Genomic DNA, 22518 nt, shown 5'->3' with positions numbered 1-22518 from the left:
ACTGTGTGTAATTAATGTGTTTGTTCCGTAATGTTTTTCGTAATCTTCTTGTAATCCCCCTTAATGAGGATTAAGGGAGGTATTTATAACCTTGGGAAACGTGCCCATCCTAGGTTTAGGTAAACCTAGGGCCGATTGGGCTTCCCTCGGAAATTGGGCCTGGGTGGCCGGTTTCTCCATTAGGCATGGAGTATGCCACATGTCGTGACATAACAGGTCCAAGGTGGACGAATAAGACAGTTCCAACCAGGGGACACTTGGCAGGACCTGATTGGTCCACGTGGCGCATTCCGATTGGTAGGAGCAAAATCCCCTAATCACAAGTAGCAAGTAAGAGTGACTTTCTAGCAGGTCAAAGGTTGGAATTTGTATATGTGTGAATTAAGGAATTATTTGCTGTGAGTTCCGTCTTCGTCAGATCTTGACAGTCTTAAGCTCCTGTTTTACTTAAACTACACTTGTAATGTTCTCCAGCGGTTATATTTGTTTTGCTATGAATTTGTAATGTTTCTCTACATTGATTTTGAACATATCGGTGGCTAACTGTCCATAGGTTCTAGCAGCCGAGTTTAATTATAAGAACCAATTTATCTGCTCTATGTTAATTAACTCACATACATGTCTGATGTATGAGTAATAGATAAGTGTTGGAGTCGACCATTCTTTAGTAATAGATAAAATGAAGTATTTTATGTCTATAGCATGTCTGAGTAGTCAAGTACTTATATACGATAGTATCTAATATTGCCCTACTACCCAAATCAATATCTTTTTCTGTAGATGACGAGTCAAACCCCCATTTTCTTGAATCCTGAAGCTGTGCATAGTTTTACAATGTAACCTAATCAAATTCATCCTATTATTTGTATTTCAAAATTCTCATTTTCTTCTTGCTACTGTTCCTTATTAGGTTAAGTAATTTATATCTGACGAGCTTAGTGAAGTTTACAAGTATTGTTTGTGTTTTGGTTTTTACACATTTAGCCCGAGCTTAATGGTGATTGATGACTTAGCTGTAACCTTAAGCCTGTCTGTCAGAGTTATCATTCTTGTTCCTGTACTTTAAAAGGGTGCAAGAGACATTACCGCCTTCATCTAAGAAACATTACAGAAAAAAAATTGAGACATTACAGAAAAAAAATTTGATAGTTTAACCAATGAACTGCAGTTGTGTATACTGATTTCTAAGCATAATATGTAGCAAACGCTAATCATCAACGTCCAATCCAATTCATACTGTAAAGTTATTCAGGAGATAATGCACATGTATAGCATCATTTTACTGCTTTTTTGTTTTATTGGAATCAATTCAGCTCAATATGCGTATCACACTTTTCAACTACTGTTGGACTTACAAACAGGCCGTTGATTAACTGTACCTCTGAGGTTCTGACTGCTAAGGCTCTGACTGCTATATGTTGAGAGCTCATATTATCGACCCTGTATAATTGTTGTGGAATAAGTGTTAGTAGAACTGCTGAGGAGAGAACTACTTTGCTGATCCTCCGAAGAAATCTCCCATTCTGTGAATGGAGGTTTTTTGGGATGTGGTAGGTGTTCTGCATCAGTTTCAAGCATGGATATAACTGTTGAGATGTTCGGCCTATCTTTAGAAAGTTCCTGGACACACAATAGTCCAATCTGTATGCACTTAAGAATGCTTTTCTCAGAACATGGCTCAAGAATAGCAGGATCAATGAATGTAATCATATTCCCCTCATTCCACAATTTCCATGCCTGAAAACATTAAGCCAAGATTAGACAGTGACTGCAAATTCTGCAAAATTGTTTCATCTTATATGCAAGGAATGTTTTAAGATGTGTAAAGTTTGATCACTTACGGATCCCATCAGTGTCAGAGACTGCTCATCGCGGTGAAAGGTGGAGTTTTTTCTTCCACTGATGATTTCTAATAGTATAACTCCTAAGCTGTAGATATCTGATTTTTCAGAGAAGTGCCCCATTGTGTATTCAGGAGACATGTAACCGCTGCCATACAAAAAATGTCAGGCAAGTTCTGAGATTTATTGGTCTTCAGTTTCTCAGTAAAAAAACAAATGCTTACTTACTAGGTTCCAACCACTCTTTTAGTGTTTGCTTGATCTTGGTTACCCCCAAATATCCGTGCCATGCCAAAATCCGAAATTTTAGGGTTGAGATCTTCATCCAACAAAATATTACTTGGTTTTAGATCCCTATGAACAATTCTTAATCTTGAATCCCTGTGAAGGTAGAGGAGACCACGACATATGCCCTCTATTATATTGAAGCGTTTCTCCCATGATAGATGTTCTTGATGCAGGGAATCTTCTTTTACAAGCGAAAACAGCCAAGTTAGTTATTTTAACTCTCTTTTTCATTCTTTAGGGGTTGGAAGATAAGATGCAATGTAAACTCTTTAAAGAGAGAAAAAGAGATTAAAGGAAAAAAATATGTAATGATCTGTATAAACATTGCAAGAAATGAAGCAACATAACATAATACTTACGAAAGAGAAAACTATCCAAGCTTTTATTAGGCATGTATTCATAAACTAACATTTTCTCCTCTCCTTCTATGCAACATCCTAGAAGTCTGACAAGATTTCTGTGCTGAAGTTTTGAGATCACCTTCACTTCAGTCATGAACTCTTCGAGGCCTTGTCCAGATGATTTTGAAAGTCTTTTCACTGCTATTTCCTGTCCATTTTCCAATATTCCCTGAAATATATGTAGCATATTAATAAATACAATTCTTTGTTGGCGTTACACTCACATTTCAGATTGATCAAACAAGTATTACCTTGTACACTGGACCAAAGCCACCTTCTCCAAGTTTGTTACTTTCATCAAAATTGTTTGTAGCATTTCTCAGTAAATCATATGTATAAAGTGGTGGCTCATGTAGTTCAAGTTGCCCAACTTCAAAATTGTATCTGTTTGATTGCTGTCTCTTTCCTAATATATATGAGTCAATATGAGAAATTTTAGAATGCTAACATAACCAACACTAGAAATATTAACAGCATTTATATTACCTTTCTGCTTCATCCGCCTTCTTAGAAAGTATATGAAAATTGCAGCAACTATTGCACTTAAAATTGTTACTGATGTGATAATTGCAGTCTTTTTGTGACTTTTACTTCTATCTGAAAGTAAAGTATGCATCAATTATCATCATTTCCTGTTTATTACTATACTAAGGAGGAATGAGTGTTGTTACCTAGCTCTGATGCTGCTAGACGGATGTAAAGATCCACCCCACCAGCAGAAAAGCCCTGAGTGTCGATCAAGTCTTCGTTCCATATCATGCATCCAATATTCAAATGATATGCATAAGCTAAACACGAACAGTTGGTCACACACTGACTTCTACAACCATCCTGACTAAATGCTGATATCGGCACTGCTTTGTCTGGAACTTTCATTGTCTGTAGCCTTAAAAATTCATCTTCAGTGCCTCCTTGGATGCCACATTGAAGTTTTTTCCGTCTTACACACCCACTGCTTGTATTTCCCCTTTTCCATTCCTGATCAGATTTCGGTTTAAAACCTTGCAAGCATTTGCAAGTCGCAGAGTCATGAATACAGGAGCCAAAAGCCCCACACGTTCCATACACCTCACACGCGGCTGATGGAGCTACCCACCCTGCTACCCAGTTTGCATCATTCCAATATTGCTCTATAATAGTACCATTAGACTTTACCACATAGTTGAACAATAGAGACGTATCTTCTGGCTCAAACGAAATGTCATATGTTCCATTCCCATCATTCTCCTCGAGAACAAATCCATCCTTCAATGTATTATCAACGTTTGGGAGTCCAATTAAATTGTTACCGTCAAATGGACCACTTCGCCAGAAGTTAGCACCGTCTTTCCACATAAAGATTTGGGCAAGGCCGTTTGGGGTGCCAATACCAACTGAGATGCTCCCCACAGAAGGATCCGAGGGGCTTTTCCATGATCGGAAAATGACATTTTTCTTGTTAGGAGTACTTAAAACTGTGGGTCTCATACCAGGTAAGAAGGTATCTGTAGGATGATCAAAGCTTTTCCATACTGTTGCCGGTGTATCAGTAGAGTTAGACTGCTGTAAAACCAGGTTCCCTGAATCCAGAAGCTCTGCAGTAGAATTCTTAATGACTAAACCTGTTACATTAGTTGACCAAATGATCTTTTTCTGACCATCGATCAACTGAAGATTTCCGTCGTCAGAAATCTGCAGTACACCGGATGAATCACTGATGGGGTTGTCGCGATTTGCCACCCAAACAACAGTCCTATCAGGAACTTGGTTAAACCATATACCAACATAACGATTGGCAGAATTTGTAGGGCTGAAAAAACCAAGCTTGAAAGTACCATTTCTTGATACTAAAGATTGAGAATCCTGCAGAAATTGAGTGGTGGTGATGCTGTGATTGTCAATGGCAGAGCAAAATTGCAAGCAATTATAGTGTAAAACAAAGAAAAAAAGCCAACTAAGAGGAGCCATTGATAGATTCTTTTGGTAGCTCAGTTGTTCTTACCTAATTTATGGATTTTCATGTTTTTATATGATCATTCATAAAATTTTATTCCTTTTAATTTGTCTCAGTGATTAAGTCTGATGTTGACAATAGGTGCATTATTTATTATTATTCGAGTCAATAATGAAATTGATGGGCAGCCCTATTTCCTATATTTCGCCCCGGTTTCTTTCTTTGATGGAAAACACTAAATATTATATTGCTCTTAATGTTATGTTTAAATTTTACCTTTCTTGGATAAGAAATCAAAACTAAAATTTAAATATGAACTACATATAAAATGCTTAAAATTTATACGTGTTTAAATGGTTATGTTCGACAAAACTTTTTCCAAATAACCATTGTCACAATAGTTTGAACGTATTACTACCAAAAAAAAATTATTAGAAATTTAGGATAATTTTTTTTGGAAAATGCTATATTTAGCCTGAGGAAAATATGAATGAAATAAATTCAATGATTACACTGATATGCGATTTTGTCATGCATTTATAAACATATATCAAATAAGGAAAGATATTAAATGCTTATTTATAGCGTTAAGGACGACGTATAACATTACCCTAATTTTTGTTTTTTAGAGGAAAGAAATTTAGGATAATTGACTACAACAATGAAAACAATCCAGTATCCCCATTTACTTGTCAAAAAAAAAAAAAAAAAAAAAAAAAATCCCTGGTAACAATTTTTTTTTTTAAAAATAGTATTCCCATTCTAGAAAATAGAAATATAAGTAGGGGTGTCAATTCAGGTGTAGGTGTTGGGGTCGGGTTCGGTGAGGTCGATTTGGACCGAGTTTATTTTCAAACTTGAGTCATGTTAAATTATTATTTGTGTCCATGTAAGTCGAAATCTAAATCGAATATTTTTTGGGTCGATTTCGAGTCGGATCAATCGGGTCATGTTTTGACAACTCTAAACATAAGTAGTAAAGAAAACTAAAACCTTGCAAAAAGTCATTATCATCCTTATTTATGATTTAAGACAATAAAATTCATGTCGTTAATTAGTCCTAGTGTTCTCACTTCCCACAATCCCACCCAATTCTTTTGTTCTCACATAATTTTCATTATCTCATGACTAAGTGTGGACCCTACAAAGCATTCTATTCATGTTTTTTGTTTATTTAATTTAGAAGTTGATTGAAATTTGTTATGGATTTCCTAGTACAATGGGTTGTTATATTGGCTTAACCAAGTAGTAAGCTCAGCAACCTTGTTTGAATGCAATTTAAGCGTGTAATTGCCTCATAAGTCCGACTGAGAGCCACCTTTTCCCCAATCAAATCTCTAGTGGCATTAGTGGGGGTTAATGGGTTATTACTAGAGATTTACTTTTGTAATTTATTTTATTTTATTTTAATTTATATTGTCGCATACATACAATTATGTTTTTGGTAGGGTGAAGCACATGCCCACCTAGGCTTCAATTCAACTAATTTCAAGTACTTAGGGCCTGTTTTGTACTGAACTATTTATGAGAGAAGGAAATTAGGAACTGAACTGAACTAAACTGAGCTGAACTGAAATTAAGCGGAAGAGAACAAGTTTGGTGATAATGATTTTCTATTAGAAACTATTTTAAAAAAATGTTTTACCGATGGATAGTAGCATAGAGCATATAACATGATATTTTTCGTAAATTTGTAAAATATAACTTCTCAAATTACCTCCATCTATTTCTTTGAAATTCTTATAATACTTGCAATTTTGTCCAAACTTGAAAAAAAAAATAATTCTTCATATTGAGAATAAATATTGTTTTCTTACAACCTATTGTTCAAACATTGTTCTTTGATTTTTTTTTAAAACCGTTGTATTATTTTGGGATTGTAATATGTATATTATGTAACCTTATTGTCCTCTGTCTCTAAAAGTCAAAGTAATAGGTCAAAAAAAGTCAAATAGTAAGAACTTTACGAGATGAAAGGTGTACTTCTTTTAATGTAAACAAGTATGTAAAACACAATAATTTTTCTAGAGAGATTTAATGAACTTAATTTGGCATTAAAGTTTAAACACTAGGTGCTAATTTCCTTAACCATTGATGATGGGCATGTAAACTTTGAGATCTCTTTCAAGATAACAACATACAAGGTGAGGGAATTTTTCCACTCGCCCTACGTGTGGGTCATGCTTTTAAGCATGGCGGCACTCCAAAGAAAAGAAGCTAGAGAAAAAGAGTCGGCAACAAGTTTTAAGAACTTGTAAACCGTTCACGAGTGTGAAGGTTACACCCCATGCACAATCACAGAGATTGCTAACTCCATAGTGGTCCGGAACCATGACTGGATGTTTAGGGATGATGGTACAAATTTGTCCTAAGAGAAGCCAAACCCGCCCTAAATAAGTCTCTACTTGATTCTTATTGATATTCATGCGCGCTTTTCGATCAACATACATACATCAAATTAACCCTAAACCTGTTTAATCTATGTTGGTTGATTATTAATGCACAATCAAATCTAATATTGATAATCACTTGAATTAAAATCATATTAGCCTAAATTAAATTATTAATTATCTTATTATGCGTGATTTTAAGTACAAATTTCCTTTAAACCTGCAAGAAAGAGCGTGATCAAGCAATAACAATAAATCATGAATTGGACCAAAATAATCTGGTTTGGACGTTTTTATGAATTGGACACGAAATGAATGATTTTAAGGAAACGAAATGAATGATTTTGGATTAAAACATTTTAGTTAAGGTTAGGAATATGGTCAAGGCTTAAGGAAAATTCACGAGATTCTTCAATTCTTTACCGAACTCGTTAATCAAAACATGAAAGATACTCATTACTGGGTATGGTTTTTGGGGAGACACGATTAGGTGTCTACACAAGGCATCTTGAAAGTCTAATTCTAACCATCTCTTAATTTGAAGGATTTTTCTAATGGTATATTGCCAAGTATTGAAGGCCATCTCTTAGACCATAAGAGGAGCATATGGTCTGAATCTCACCTCTGCTTGACTTTACGGTTACATGGCCTCTAGAATTTTCAGCAAGGCTGGTCCCATTCTTCACTAACTTACATATATCGTGGGTGAACGTGTTAATTATATAAATAGTTTTTAGGTCCAGGCATTTCTATGGGTCAACGTGTTTTCACTTCTTATTGTGAAGTATTATATAAGTACAATTTATACTAAGTAAAGCTTGGTGGAGTTGGTGAGAAACTCACCTTGTGACTTTGAGGTCACAAGTTCGAGTCCCACTAATTACAAAATACTTAGATGTAGGGGGATTTTCTTACCCTTCCCCTCCACTACTATATAGTAATAACATCAAATATTGCATAGCTTAGTAGCTAAGAATTGAATTTGATGTACGTCGTGTATTTTTGTGGTTATGATGAGATCAAAAGGATGTGGATGACATGGAGGGATAGTGACACATGACACCTTCATTTAAACGATCGGTCATAGAGAACAACATTGACCTCACCTTAATTCTCAATGGGCATGTGTCAGTGCACTCATGTTTTCAAATTTCAAGTATAGATTACCTAATATATTCTGTTTCGGGGTTTCTTATCTTTCAAAAGAGTTATGTCACCAAGATTGGATTTCGGGCGCCTATACTTACAAAACAACGGAGACTCTGGTTGGGTGGAAGTCCGCCTCCGACGATCAAGTTAGAACGTATACGGAGAAAGTGAAAAGGTGCGGAAACTAAAGTGAGATCTTCTCAGATTTCGAGATCAGGGGATTTCTCTGATGTGAGAGAATTGCTTGTATTGTAATTAATGAATGTATTTGTGTGGAAGAGGTATTAATACTTATTTGTAATTTGTGTGGAAGAGATATTAATACTTCTCAGATTTCGGAAATTTGTGTGGAAGATCTATTAATACTTCTTTGTAATTTTCGTTTGTAAGAGACTTTCAAGTGAGTGATTTTATTTAGTCGTAGCGATTTTGAGATCATATATATTCAAGGTACGTTCCCGTACTTAGTAATTATTTGAATATGTAGAAGCATGCTAGGCTTTATTTTTAATTAATTCCAAGTAGTATCATGATAAGTGTTGGTTGGAATTTGTTAGTCGGATTGATGTTAATGATTTGTGACGTATGAATTATTTGTGATGAATTGGTGATTGGAATTAATTATGTTGGCATGTTGATTATGAACCACACTTTTATTATTGGCATGTTAAAGAGCATGTTTAATTAAACTAAATGTTTAATTTGGTTTGGTGTATGAAAAGGAAATTTCATTATGGTTCATATAATTTTTATTGATGCTATAAGCATGAGGAAGGAGCTATTTAAGTGTCTATGTACACGAGGATTAAATTGTATTTTGGTGCCTAAGTGCACTTAAGGTGTTTCTAACACCAAGGGATATGATTTGAGGTGCTTTATGCGCTTAAGGTGTTATTTAACACCGAGGTAGATTAAAAGGGTTCAACAATTAAATTTATGTGATCACTAATTATTCAAGAATTAAATCGGTATGTTTGATTGCTTGAATGATTTATTATGATTGATTGTGTTATGGTTAAGAGTTATCACCAACTATAATAATATGTAAACAATGTAGAGTGAAAGAGATTACGCACCAAAACTCTTGGAATGTATACCTTGAGTATGAACATATGGGGGGAGTTATGCGACTTTATATTTGACCATAAGTTCTACTGGGAGTACAGGACGCTGTATATTCATTTTTATTATGCTCAGAAATTCCGCCACTTACGAGTGGTTTATTTTATAATGGCACGGTTAGCTCCTGTGTTAGTACCCCTTTATTGGGGCAGGTTAGGGGGAAACCCGTTCGATGCGTAATCAAGCTAAATAATTAGACTAGTTATTGTCTAGTTAAGTATTGAATGATTGTATGCTTGTTTACAGGTGCAACTCGGTAAGTTGTGTGTTGATAGGATGAAAGCATGTTGGTGTGTTTTATTATGCTTATGTACTCAACATTGCTGATTGTGTGTTTGTATGTTTGTTTGGCCTCGTCTTTACCTTGTCCCTACGACGACCCATTTCTAATGGCGAGTAATGGGGAAGAGTATAGAGAAGCTTTTCAGGTGATGAAACATATTTATGATGGTCATGAGTGAAGAGCGAATCATGCTTAGTTTCCACAGGAATATGATGTGTTTTATTTGCTTTAAATATTGTTTATTTTGTTATGCTCATGAGACTAACGTAAAGGTTTTTAATATTGTTTGGTTTTAAGGGCCTACAATGGTTCCAAATTATAGGTTGACTTTGTTTGACTTAGTTTGACTTTACTTTCTTTTGATTTGACTTTTTAAGTTGACTTGTTTTTAAATGGTTTTAAAGGTAGTCTTTCGTTGTGTAAGTCTTTGATATATGCCTTAGCCGTTTTCACGTTGGCGATAATGTCTTAGATTTTCCTATTTCGTATTTTAAAAGGGCAAAATTTGGTATTTAAAGGAAAGAAATTTCTAGGAGGTTACATGCGTCTGGTTTTAAGTGACCCATATGCGGCCACATACGTTTCGACTTCAAACTCATCAGTATCACGGTCTGAATGAACCCCATCTTCGGCCGTAGACCGTTTCTCATTTGGAGGCGGTACAGACTGTTGTGAAACTATCTTAGAGGTACTTTCTCCATAGACGACGCCAAATGTTTCAGGGTTTTTTTGTTTCTCGGGAGAGTTACGTCACCAAGACTGGATTTCGGGCGCCTGCACCTGCAAAACAACGGAGACTCCGGTTGGGTGGAGTTTCTCCTCCGACGATCAAGTTAGAACGTGTACGGAGAAAGTGAAAAGGTGCGGAAACTAAAGTGAGATCTTCTCAGATTATGAGATCAGGGGATTTCTCTGATGTGAGAGAATTGTTTGTACTGTAATTAATGAATGTATCTATATGCGTGCCCCCAAAGTGGAGTAAATCCCCCTATTTATAGAGTCATTGGTAAAGGTGCCCCTATCTAGGTCATTCTGACCTAGATTTGGGGGCTGCGCCGTTTTGCGGCTTTTCTCGGGAATTGGACCCTGAAAACCGTCTTTTTCCCCACTGATTGGGAGTGCCACGTGCCACGTGTCTTTTGAAACTCTATAGTATGAACATAATGTAAAATATAATCTATAGTATGAACATAATCTATAGTATGAACATAATGTAAAACATTATCTATAGTATGAACGTAATGTAAAATACAAAACGTTGCAACTATATTATACTTCCTTCGTTTCTTTTTAGTTGACATGTTTCTTTAGTCACGTTTGTCAATGTACAACTTCAACCATTAATATCTTTATTTATCAATAAACAAAAATTATAAAAAGTTGATATTTTAAAATATATATCGTGACGAATCTAACAAGATCCCACATGACTATATTTTTTATTACGTTATAAAGCACAAAACACGGTCAAAGGGGAGTGGGTGAATAGTGCTAAAGTCAAAACGTGTCAACTAAAAAAAAACGAAGGTAGTATAAACTTAAACGGGCTTATAGCCCAAACTATATTATAGCCTTAATATCATGTTTAGTTAAAGTTTAACCTGGCTCGATTTTGGCCCATAGCTCGCTATTTATAGCCCAAAATAGGGGGTTTGGATCGGCCACTATTTTTTAGGCTCGATGGCTTGGCCAAAAATGCACCAAATTTTTGGGAAAAGCCCGAGTACGTGATCACCTCTAGGTATAACGATACCTAAATACGTAGTAATGCGTACTATTGGTACTAATGAATTAACTCTTGCTTGAATAGTATTTATGTATCGTGATCTTAGTCAAAGTATGACGTTGGCAAATAATTTAGTCAATTTGGGACATTATTTTAAAACAACTAGATCTTTCAAAAAAAAAAAAAACTGGAGTATATTAATTGTCTATTTAAAGGTTAGACGTGAAGAACCTTGTGGAATACATAAATCTATACCGTACATTTAGTTGTGCCTTATAAGATATAATCAATTATCCAATTTGCTTATTACTCCCTCCGTCCCAATATATATATTTCATGTTTGTATTTTTTCACGGTATTTAAGAAATGAGATGAGAAAGTGGATGAAATACATGAAATAAATGCAAAGTACAATTATAGACAAAAGTTAGAGAAGGGAAAGTTAATAAAGTATATAAAAAAAGGTGAAAAGTACAATTATAGACAAAAGTTAGAGAGAGAAAATAGAAAAAAGAACAAAGCAAGTGAAAAATTTATGGGTAATTTAGGAAGTACAATGAATAAAGTTAAAAAAAAAGAGGTTATAATGGTCTTTACATTCTATCCAAAAATAGAAATAGAAACAATATTTTGGTTCTCTAAAATAGGAAAACAGGAACTATAATATGAGACGGAGGGAGTACTTATTAGCACGAATGAGTCAAATCAGTTTTGCTTATTTGCATGAATGCACGAACTGGCGGTGATTATCCAGTCATCCATCATCACCACCACCCCCAAATAAAATCCAGATTAGTGGTACGGTGTTCGGTAATCATCAACAAGTAGGAATTGATTATGATGAAACTTTTGCTACAATTGCCAAGATGACTACAGTTCGTGCTATTCTTGTTATAGTGGCTTCCAAGAATTGAAAATTGCATTAAATGGATGTTTATAATACCAATTAGCTTATTAGTTATTAGCACGAATGAGCCAATCAGTTTTGCATTTATTACCCATATACTTGACCAATTTGCTTAGTTCGTGCCATTGAGAAAATCAAGCAAATGAATTTTCTCATTTTACATTAAGACTTTACTATTTGATAACATTGTGCATGATAATTATTATTTTTAACACATTAGCAAAATCTATAGTTAATGTTAGTACATGAATAATATAAAAAGAAAAATTGTGTCAATTATATAGAATAAGGTAGCATTTGCACATAAGCTAAATCAATTGGTATATATATATATATATATATATATATATATATATATATTATATATATATATATATATATATATATATATATATATATATTATATATATATATATATATATATATATGGATCCGGTGAGAACCACCCTTTATGTGAGAACCATCATCTATGTGAGAACCAATACCAACCATTAGTGAAAGGAATGATGTCCTTCCAACAAGTGTATTCTCTCGATAGAGGGTTCAAAATTATTATAGAGTTAATTCTTCAGTAAGATCAAGTGATCGGAATGCCTAGGTGGAGGCCGCTTCCGATCAGTAATATCAAGGTACAATTGATATTACAGCTTAATCTTAACTGAACCCTTCGGGTCGAACCCAATCGAATCACCGATCCGAGACGACGAATTAATCCGAAAGAGGGATGGCTTGACCCCCAAAGAGGGATGGCTGCATAGAAGGTTGTCCATACGGCATGTATGGCTGTTGAGGCACATTCGGGGCCGAATGGATTATCTGAGGGCCAGTGCGGACGGACAGGCCGCCTGATTGACTCTCTCTAGCAGATTGAGAATACCTCATTGTGGTATTCTGGAAGCTATCTGGGTAACTCGACGTTGAGGCCGATTCAGACAGTTGTTGGTTTTTCTTCTGCTCAATTAGTAACCGGGCATCAGAATATGTCTTTTTTGAGCCATGCGGCTGAACATGCCGGATGGCCTTCCTCTTTCCTGTTTCAGGGAATCGAATTCAAGAAAGATCAATCAGGGACCGGTTCCCCTCCTTTGATTTAGGATGTGGAGTGGGAACCCAGTCCTTCACTGGTTTGTTCTTGGCCGACTAACCCTTGCTGGAGCCAGCCGTCTTCTTGTTGATCAAGTCTTTAATCTCCCCCTTGAAACTTGTCATGAATTTCATGAGTTCGTCTCAAGTAACGGGGGATGTGCCTTCTGCCGCCTGGTGTTGTCTAGACGGCTGTTCGGTTGGCTCACTTGGACCGACTTGATCTTTTCCTCGTTCCCTTATTTCCATGGGACAAGTGCGTCTGGTTCGGAGTGACCCATCCACGACCATATAGGTTTCGACATCAAAGTCGTCACCACTGTCTTGGTCCGAATAGACCTCAGGTCCGTCCGTAGGCCAGTTCTCATTAGGAGGCGGTAAAAACTGATGTGAAGCCATCTTATAAGTACTCTCCCCACAGACGACGCCAGGTGTTTCAGGGTTTTTGATGTCCCTTGGGAGAGTTACAACACCAAGACTGACTCCGAGCGCCTGCAAAACATTGGGAAAAAGACGGCCTCAAGGCATCGGGAATTGGGGATGCCACATGTCATCACCAAGAATCTTCTTATAGGGCCACGTGGCCTTGGGGTATTTTTACCTATAACACCATTCGTCCTTCATAAACGGGAAGAAGATTCTCAACAATCATCTGTAATTGTTCTTCCTCATTTGGCCTATTTACCATCTTTGCAGCTTTATTTCTCCACCTGGTGATGAAAGTAGAGAATGTCTCATTATGGTTTTGCGTAGTAGTCTCCAAATCTCTCCTTGTTAAATGAATTTCTTCACCATATTTGTATTGGCTAGAAAATTCTCCCACAATGTCAGCTCACGAAGATTTCTTTGAGTTTTCCAGATTAAGAAACCAATGAGCAGCAGCCCCATCTAAATATTGTTGAAATAATTGTGCCATCAAAGGTTCATCAATACCCCAAGGACTCATGGCCCCTACATAAAGTTTCAAGAAATTGGTGGGACTTCCTGTACCATCGAACCTCGTGAGATTCAGTATCTTAAACCCGGATGGTAGCCGTGCCTTCGAAAATAAAGTTAGACCATGAATATCCAACCAAGGTTCCGCTTTGGTCATACACTTCAGTACTTCCTTGATCCTAAGAATATCTTCCTCGATCTTGGTAAGAGCTTCTCTATCACCGTTTCCATCATCTAAATGCAATGGTGAAGCTACCTCTGAGTCATGAAGAGAAGGAGGAGCTCTTGCACTCTGCCTTAACAAGCTCTATATTGTTTGTTCCATAGTATCTTGACAATCAAGGATAGCTCGCATCGTTCCTCAAAGATCGTTAGTGAAAGGAATGGTGTCCTTCCAACAAGTGTATTATTCCGGTAGAGGGTTCAGAATTATTACAGAGGTAATTCTTCAGTAAGGTCAAGTGATCGGAATGCCTAGGTGGAGGTTGCTTCCGATCAGTGATATCAAGGTACAATTGATATTACAGCTTAATCTTAACTGAACCCTTCGGGTCGAACCCAATCGAATCTCCGATCCGAGATGTCGAATTAATACAAAAGGATTTAATGAGTCGACAGAGTTTTACGAATACAGACGTCGGAAATCGAGCCTAGGGCGTCGATACCGAGCGTCGCAAAATCACAAGCAACAAGTATGAGCGTAGCCGTAGCTAGGCTAGGCTAGCTCATAGCATGCCTAGGTGCACCATGTGTGTGCTAGGCGCACCATGGTGTGCTAGGCACCATTGCAGCCTAGGCGCACCTTGGCAGCCCATCGCAAGCTAGCATGGGTGCCTAGGTGCGCATGGCAGCCATCGCAGGCCACACAGGCACCAGGCAGCCTATAGCAGCTAGCAAGCATGCTAGCGTGGTGCCTAGGTGCATGTGGCACCTATCGCAGGGCATGGCAGCCCCAAGCGCACCATCGCAAGCACTAGGTGTTGCGTGCGTGTGTGCTTGGCCTGGCAGCACCATCGCAAGCACCAAGTGCTGGCATGGCTGGCTGCCTGGCAATGGCGCGCCATGTGCATGTGCTTGAGTGCTAGCCTTCGCATGGCAGCACTAAGCATCGCAGCACATGCGAGAGGCTGGGCGCCAGCAAGATGTCAGGCCTCGCACAAGCAGCCTCGCACCACAGGCGCATGGCTGGTGCATGGCGCATGGCTGATGCGAGGCATGTGCGACCAGCAAATGCGTGGGATGCGATGGCCAGCATCAGCGATGCGCAGCAGGCACAAGCTGGGCGATGCATGGCTGCGCATGCGATGGCAAGGCAGCACCACGCATATGCGTGCGTGTGTGCCTGCGATAGCAGCAAGGCAGCACCACGCATATCTGTGTGCGTATGCCTGCGATAGCAAGGCACCAGCGCCAGCAATGCCCAGCAAGTGCTAGCTGGGCGATGCATGCTATGTGTGCGATAGTGGCGCGTGCTGGCAGCGCCAGGTGGCAGCCAGCCTAGCTGCCTTGCAAGTTGCGGTTTGAAGGGGAAGTGGGGACCAAAGCCACTAAGCTTCCCTTGGGGAGCAAGGCAATGGTCCCCCCCATGGGATATGGTCCTCACCTAACCCATTCTCTCCTTTTGCCACTTGTTGGCTTGTGATTGTTTTGCATAATTATTTATTTTAGAATTAAATAAATTATTGCAATTGCACATGATCCCACATTGATCATGAAAAGGGGTTTCAAGTCCCTATTCTCTATAAATACCCACTTGGTTGGGATTTTGAGAATACAACCTTGAGTGGAATTAAAAAGGCAACTCTAGAAAAGAGTAAACCTTTGATTCGTAAAACTCATAGTTATTTTGTCCGGGTCTTGACTAATCTTCAAGACTTAGGACGCTCGGGTCGGGTCGAGGGTACGATCCGTCGGAGATCTCGTCTTTTCGGGATTTTGAAGTAAGAGCTCTCTAGGAGCGAAGCACGCGTCAAAGGTATAATTCTTGTCCTTAATCTTGTTTGATTAAGTTAATTATGCTTGTTTAATTGCTTTAATTAAGGGGCGGGTCTTGGTGGGTTTCCTTCCGCGTAGTGTCGGGTCACTACGAAACCCAACAGCGGTATCGGAGCCACGCTCCTTTTAATTTTTGCAATTATTGTTTAATTGAGGTGTTTTAAAGAATTTATTTTTCTGGTTCATGTTCATCTAATTAGATTAGATGCTCGTTTTAATTAAATTTTAAAACTCGATTTTATTATCGATTTGGCTGTCAAACCCAGATTTTGGCTCAAAAATAGTGAATTTTGGGTGGAATCGACATTCTGGAACTGTTTCAACCCTTCTAGGATTGTCCAGAAGCCAAATTCGAACCAGAAACCCATTTTTTTCTGGGGTTTTTCGTTTTTCAACGAAAGTTTTAATTCTTTTAAGCCTTGATTAATGCAAGCATTACAAGGTTAGATTAAATGCACATTTGCATCACTAATCTACTGGTTTTAAAATATCCTTGAGCATAACAATGGAGTGTTTATTAGTGCTTAAGTTGATATACCAAGTAATCACACAAACTTGTTTTTTCACAATTTTGCAAATAAATTGCAATAAGGTGTGAAAAACTTGTTGTGATTTTGTATTTTGAGTTCCCAAGTGTTGTTAAAGTTCTAATCTTTAAGTGTTTAAATGATTGGAACCCTAACCCTAAATTCCATGTTAAACAAAGTTTGGATTTTTTCATGTTTTGGTTGATTAAAATCCATTATGTTCAATTACTTGTGAGTAAAATTTGATTAATCTTCATATTGGAAGATGTAATCTTGTTATTTTATACAAGTATGCAAGTTGGAAAATTTTATCATTGGATGATTAATTTATTTTTCCAACTCCCTTTTGTCAAATCCATAATTAATTTGCATATTGGCAAGATTAATTTTGGACATAGCTCATTTTGTTTTAAGCATAATGTTTGACCTAATTTTGTTCAAAATTGAAAATTTGGATAAATTTTAGGCTTGTGCACCAATTAAAATAAAATTTGTTTAAGTTAGACTTAATGGGTGTTTTATTTTATTTTCCCCTAAAATTAATTCTAAAATATAATTTGGAATTAACTCATGTCACACGTAAATCGGGATTCAAAATCCCGAGTCATAGCACGCAAATCAAGGCCACACACCCAAGTGCCACCGAGGCCAGCCGGGCTGCCTAGCAGCCCACATGTGGCTGCCTATGGTGCGCACAAGGGAGAGGCTTGATGCTGCTATGCGTTATGTGTGTGTGGCGGGGATGCATGACAGGGGTGCGTGGGGTGGCTGGGCTGGCTTGCGATGCAAGCTGCTGGGCAGCAGGGCAGCAAGCATCAGCCAGTGCACCACGAGCATCGTGATGCGCCTGCCCAGCAGGCTAGATGCTCGCAGGCACCAGCGTGCTAGCAGGCATGCGAAACATGCTGGCTGGCAGCTGGGGCTTGAGGCGCTGCTGGGCACAGCAGGCCTCAACCACGCACCATGGCGCCATGCCATGGGCTGCCTAGCAGCCATGGTGCGCACCCACCAAGGGCTTTGTTGGGTGATCTTGCTTGACGTTGAGCTATGATTTTGCGATTTTTCCTGTGTTAATAAATTTAATTATTTATTTTAACGAGGCTAAAAGCCCTGATTTTGATTTTGCAAAATTTTGACAAATTATGGGTAATGCCGACTTAATTAATCGGATTAATTAAGTACGGATGCGAAATTTAGTGGGAGCTTGATTAAATACGTTAGCATTTTGCGTTTAGAAATAATGGATTAAACCACTTTGACTAGTTTTAATTAGGCGCGTTAATTGGATTAACGACCTAAGTTAGTTACTAGTTTTGCGTGTTTAATTATGTATTTCGTAAAATTGCATGGGCCGTTCACAAATAGTGAACGGGTGAATGAAAGATTGCTTTCAAAACAAGTTGTTTGAAAATGGCAACTAGTGGGGCCCGACTAGGATAGAAAATACGGACTGCGTTCCGTTATGTATTTTTGTAAATCTAAATACGGTCTGCGAACCGTTAAGTATTTTTGTACTATTTAGATTAATCTTAGTCGTTCTAGCTAGCTTCTTTTATTTTGGCCAAGAAGTCTCAAGACAGTGTTTCGAGGAAGACGAGCCAAGATGAAGACCCATGGAAATTGAAGATTTCAAGGGGTCATGCTAGTTGCCAAATGCATCTATTTTATGCCTTATATATTGTTATATATATATTTGTTTGCTAAGATGCATGTCTAGGATTTCTATGATGTTGCGATGATTAGTTAAGTTCACTTAAATCAACAAACATAGAAACCCTAGGTCCCTTAATAATATTGAGCTAAAATTTGCCAATCCAAGGACAACACTTACCGAACTAATGCGCGTACGTGATGAATTACGCCAAAGCGAGGCATCACTACTTCCCTAGGAACATAAGGTATACTAGGTATACAAGTTGTCTTGGTTAAGCTTAACGATATCAGTAAGGAGTCCTTAGATGTCGTGGCAAAAGAGATAAAATGTCAAGTATGCATTAGATGCGACATTTTATCAAACCGAGAGTAGCTTGGAGCTATTAGAAATTAGATTGCTTACCTTAAGATATTTAATGGTTAAGACAAGCCAAAGCATGCTTATCCATTTCTTGATCTTTGGGATCTCGGAATCATTTTATTCTCGCCCATAAGGGACAATCTTGAAATGCGTGGATAAAATGTTCAATAAGTGTGAATAAATGGATGAACGCTTTAAATTTCAACTTATTGATGTATGAATGGTTTTTCACTTCAAATTCTTTCAATTGTAGAAATCATGTCTGCAAGTAACACAAACAACAACCAATTCTCTTTGCGCTCAATTCTCGACAAGGAGAAGTTGAGTGGGCCAAACTTTATTGATTGGCAAAGAAATCTCCGCATTGTGCTAATGCAGGAGCAAAAGGAATACGTCCTTGATGAGGAAATGCCCGACGCTCCCAATGAGGAGGTCACTCAGGCTGCCCTTAACCGATGGCATAGTGCCAATCGGGATGTCAAATGCATCATGTTGGCCACATTGTCTCCGGACCTTCAAAAGACTTTCTTTGAAAAGGAGACAGCCTTTGAGATCATTTCTGAGCTTCAGAATATGTTCCAAGAGCAGGCCCGAACTGAAAGGTTCGAAACCCACAAGCAGATCCTTGAGAGCAAGCTCAAGAAAGGAGAGTCAGTCAGCCCGCATGTTCTCAAAATGATTGGATTATTTGAAAACATGGAAATTCTCGATGTTGGGTATTCAACTGAAATGGCAATTGACATCATTCTCCATTCCCTTCACAAAGGCTATGATAAGTTCAAGATGAACTATAACATGCATAGTATGGAGAAAACCCCCACCGAGCTTCATGGTATGTTGAAGAAAGCCGAGCAAACCCTCAAGGATGAGGGCAAGCATGACATGCTCATGGTGAGGAAGGGCAAGCCGTTCAAACGTGCGGGCAAAAAGAAGAGCTTTAAAGGGAAAAAGAAGAAATTCCCGCCTAAGTCAAAGTTTACCAAGGGAAACAAGGACAAGAAGGCAGCTTCTTCTAAGTCAGATTCCGAATGTTTCTACTGCAAGAAGAAGGGACATTGGAAAAAGGACTGCCTCAAATTCAAGGAAGATAAGAAGAACGGGAACGTTGCTTCTTCATCAGGTATTTTCGTTATAGACTTAAACTTCGCTAGCAAAACATCATGGGTATTAGATACCGGATGTGGCTCACACCTTTGTTCCAATGCTCAGGGACTAAGGATAAGTAGGAGGCTAGAGAAGGGAGAGGTCGAGCTTCGGGTCGGCAACGGAGCAAGGATGTCTGCTGTCTCCGTTGGAACTCTCAGTTTGTCTTTGCCCACTGGGCTTGTTCTGGAACTTGAAAATTGTTATCATGTTCCTCGAGTGACCAAAAACATTATTTCAATATCGGCGTTGGACGCCAAAGGATTCGAATTTTGAATCAAAAACAATAGTTGTTTTATATATTTTGATAATGTTTTATATGGAAAGGCACATTCAGAAAATGGTCTTTATGTGCTGTCACTAGACAAACAGGTCTATAACATCGAAAACACTGCCAAAAGGGCTAAGACCATCGAGTCGAATCAAACCTACTTGTGGCATTGTCGTCTTGGCCACATTAACATCAAACGCATCAAGAAACTTCTTCAAGAAGGTGTTCTTGACTCATTCGACTTAGAGTCGTTTGAAAATTGCGAAGGATGCTTATTAGGCAAGATGATCAAACAACCATTCTCCAATTTGGGAGAAAGGGCAAGTGACTTATTAGGTCTAATACACACGGATGTATGTGGACCTATGAGCACACCCGCAAGGCAAGGTTACCGATATTTCATCACCTTCACCGACGATTATAGTAGATATGGCTATATCTACTTAATGTCGAATAAATCTGAATCCTTTGAAAAGTTCAAAGATTTTCAGAAAGAGGTTGAAAATCAACTTGGCAAGAAAATTAAAGCACTTCGATCGGATCGAGGTGGCGAATATTTGAGCCATGAATTCGACGATCACTTGAAAGAATGTGGCATTCTTTCAGAGTTGACACCTCCTGGAACTCCTCAATGGAACGGAGTGTCCGAACGGAGGAATCGGACCTTGTTAGACATGGTTCGGTCAATGATGGGTCTTAGTGAACTCCCTATCTCGTTTTGGGGACATGCGCTACAAACAGTAGCACTAACACTGAATAGATCTCCGTCAAAAGCTGTTGAAAAGACTCCATATGAATTATGGACTAAGAAACCTCCTAGGTTGTCTTTTCTCAAGATTTGGGGATGCGAAGCATATGTCAAGCGATTAATTTCGGACAAACTTCACCCCAAATCGGATAAGTGTTTCTTTGTGGGATATCCAAAAGAAACCAAAGGGTATTACTTCTACAATAAATCCGAGAACAAAGTGTTTGTTGCTCGTGATGGTGTCTTTTTGGAGAAGGATCACCTTTCCAAAATGATAAGTGGGAGGAAAATCGAACTCGATGAAGTTCGAGAGGACGAGCAACAATGTCAACCTGACAAAACTGACAATCTAGATACTTTGGAAGCATCTTAGAATATTGGTTAGAGTCAAACAGACAATGTAAACGCTCAACCGATTACCCTACGTAGGTCGCAACGGCAAGGATCTCAACCAGACAGATACCTCGGTATTGTCTTAACTGATGATCAGGACATCCTAGTTATGGATGGTGATGAGCCGACGACATACAAGAAAGCTATGACGAGCCCCGACTCTGCAAAATGGCAAGAGGCCATGAAATTTGAGATGGACTCCATGTCTAAAAATCAAATCTTGGACTTGGTGAATTTGCCCGAGGGTTATACACCCATTGGATGCAAATGGATCTTCAAAGTGAAGACAGACAAAGATGGAAATGTATCGGTATACAAAGCTAGACTGGTGAAAAAGGTTATAGACAAGTCCACGAGATTGACTATGATGAAACTTTTTCAACAGTTGCAATGCTAAAGTCCGTCCGGATTATCCTAGCGATTGCTGCATATTATGATTACAAAATATGGCAAATGGATGTCAAAACCGCCTTCCTTAATGGGATTTTGGAAGAAATTGTGTATATGACACAACCAGAGGGTTTTGTCGATCCAGGCAACGCTAGAAAGGTTTGCAAGCTGAAGAAGTCCATTTATGGACTAAAGCAAGTCAGCAGGAGTTGGAATCTGTGATTTGATGAAGCCATCAGCAAGTTTGGTTTTATCAAGAATCCAGATGAGTCTTGTGTATACAAGAAGGTCAGTGGGAGTGATATTGCATTCCTAGTCCTGTATGTCGATGACATACTGCTCATTGGAAACAGCACAAAACTGTTGGAGTCCGTAAAGGGCTAGTTGGGAAAGTGCTTTTCAATGAAGGACTTAGGAGAGGCACAGTACATATTGGGCATCAAGATCTACAGGGATAGATCTAAGAGGATGATTGGATTAAGCCAGAGTACTTACATTGATAAGGTACTGGCTCGATTCAACATGGAAAATGCCAAAAGAGGGCATTTACCCATGTCCCATGGCATAACTCTCAGCAAGAAACAGTGTCCACAGACACCCGTTGAGCGAGAAAGAATGAATCAGATCCCATATGCTTTGCTAATCGGATCGATCATGTATGCCATGATATGTACAAGGCCGGATGTATCGTATGCCCTGAGTGCAACGAGTCGATACCAATCGAACCCAGGAGAGGCGCATTGGACTGCGGCCAAGAATATCCTTAAGTACGTGAAAAGGAACAAGGATAAATTCCTGGTGTATGGAAGCCACAAAGAACTGGTTGTTGAAGGTTACACCGATGCTAGCTTCCAGACTGACAGAGACGACTTCAAGTCACAGTCGGGATATGTATTCTGTCTGAATGGAGGAGCGTTCAGCTGGATGAGTGCCAAGCAGAGCACCACTGCAGACTCTACAACTGAAGCCGAGTACTTG

The 22518-nt window shown here is 38.5% G+C and overlaps 1 protein-coding gene across 5 annotated transcripts; it reads right to left on the bottom strand.

Moving 5' to 3' along the window:
• Window positions 1-1132: 1132 nt before the first annotated feature.
• Window positions 1133-4639, bottom strand: LOC110739537 (G-type lectin S-receptor-like serine/threonine-protein kinase At1g11330). 5 transcript variants are annotated; one of them, XM_021919990.1, is made up of 7 exons: window positions 3202-4633; window positions 3017-3127; window positions 2782-2936; window positions 2489-2699; window positions 2070-2310; window positions 1842-1989; window positions 1133-1737 (listed from the first exon to the last, which is right to left on the bottom strand). In XM_021919990.1, the coding sequence occupies exons 1-7, from the start codon at window positions 4475-4477 to the stop codon at window positions 1432-1434; spliced, it is 2448 nt and encodes an 815-aa protein (XP_021775682.1). In that variant the 5' UTR covers window positions 4478-4633; the 3' UTR covers window positions 1133-1431. The 5 variants fall into 5 exon arrangements, with proteins under 5 accessions (XP_021775682.1, XP_021775683.1, XP_021775684.1 ...); XM_021919991.1 differs by having other exon boundaries at window positions 2070-2307; window positions 3202-4631; XM_021919992.1 differs by lacking the exon at window positions 3017-3127 and having other exon boundaries at window positions 3202-4635.
• Between the last annotated feature and the right edge of the window lie 17879 nt (window positions 4640-22518).

Source organism: Chenopodium quinoa, unplaced genomic scaffold, assembly GCF_001683475.1.
Source record: "Chenopodium quinoa cultivar QQ74 unplaced genomic scaffold, ASM168347v1, whole genome shotgun sequence".
NCBI classification, from domain to species: domain Eukaryota; kingdom Viridiplantae; phylum Streptophyta; class Magnoliopsida; order Caryophyllales; family Amaranthaceae; genus Chenopodium; species Chenopodium quinoa.
The sequence above is the reverse complement of the archived record's forward strand: the minus strand, read 5'-3'. Positions and strand labels throughout refer to the sequence as shown.

Coding starts and splice junctions, on each gene's coding strand:
- LOC110739537 (XM_021919990.1), bottom strand. CDS start 4,477: ATGGCTCCTCTTAGTTGGCTTTTTTTCTTTGTTTTACACTATAATTGC. Junction 3,128..3,201: donor TCTAGCAGCATCAGAGCTAG/GTAACAACACTC, acceptor CTTTACTTTCAG/ATAGAAGTAAAAGTCACAAA. Junction 2,937..3,016: donor AAGGCGGATGAAGCAGAAAG/GTAATATAAATG, acceptor CATATATATTAG/GAAAGAGACAGCAATCAAAC.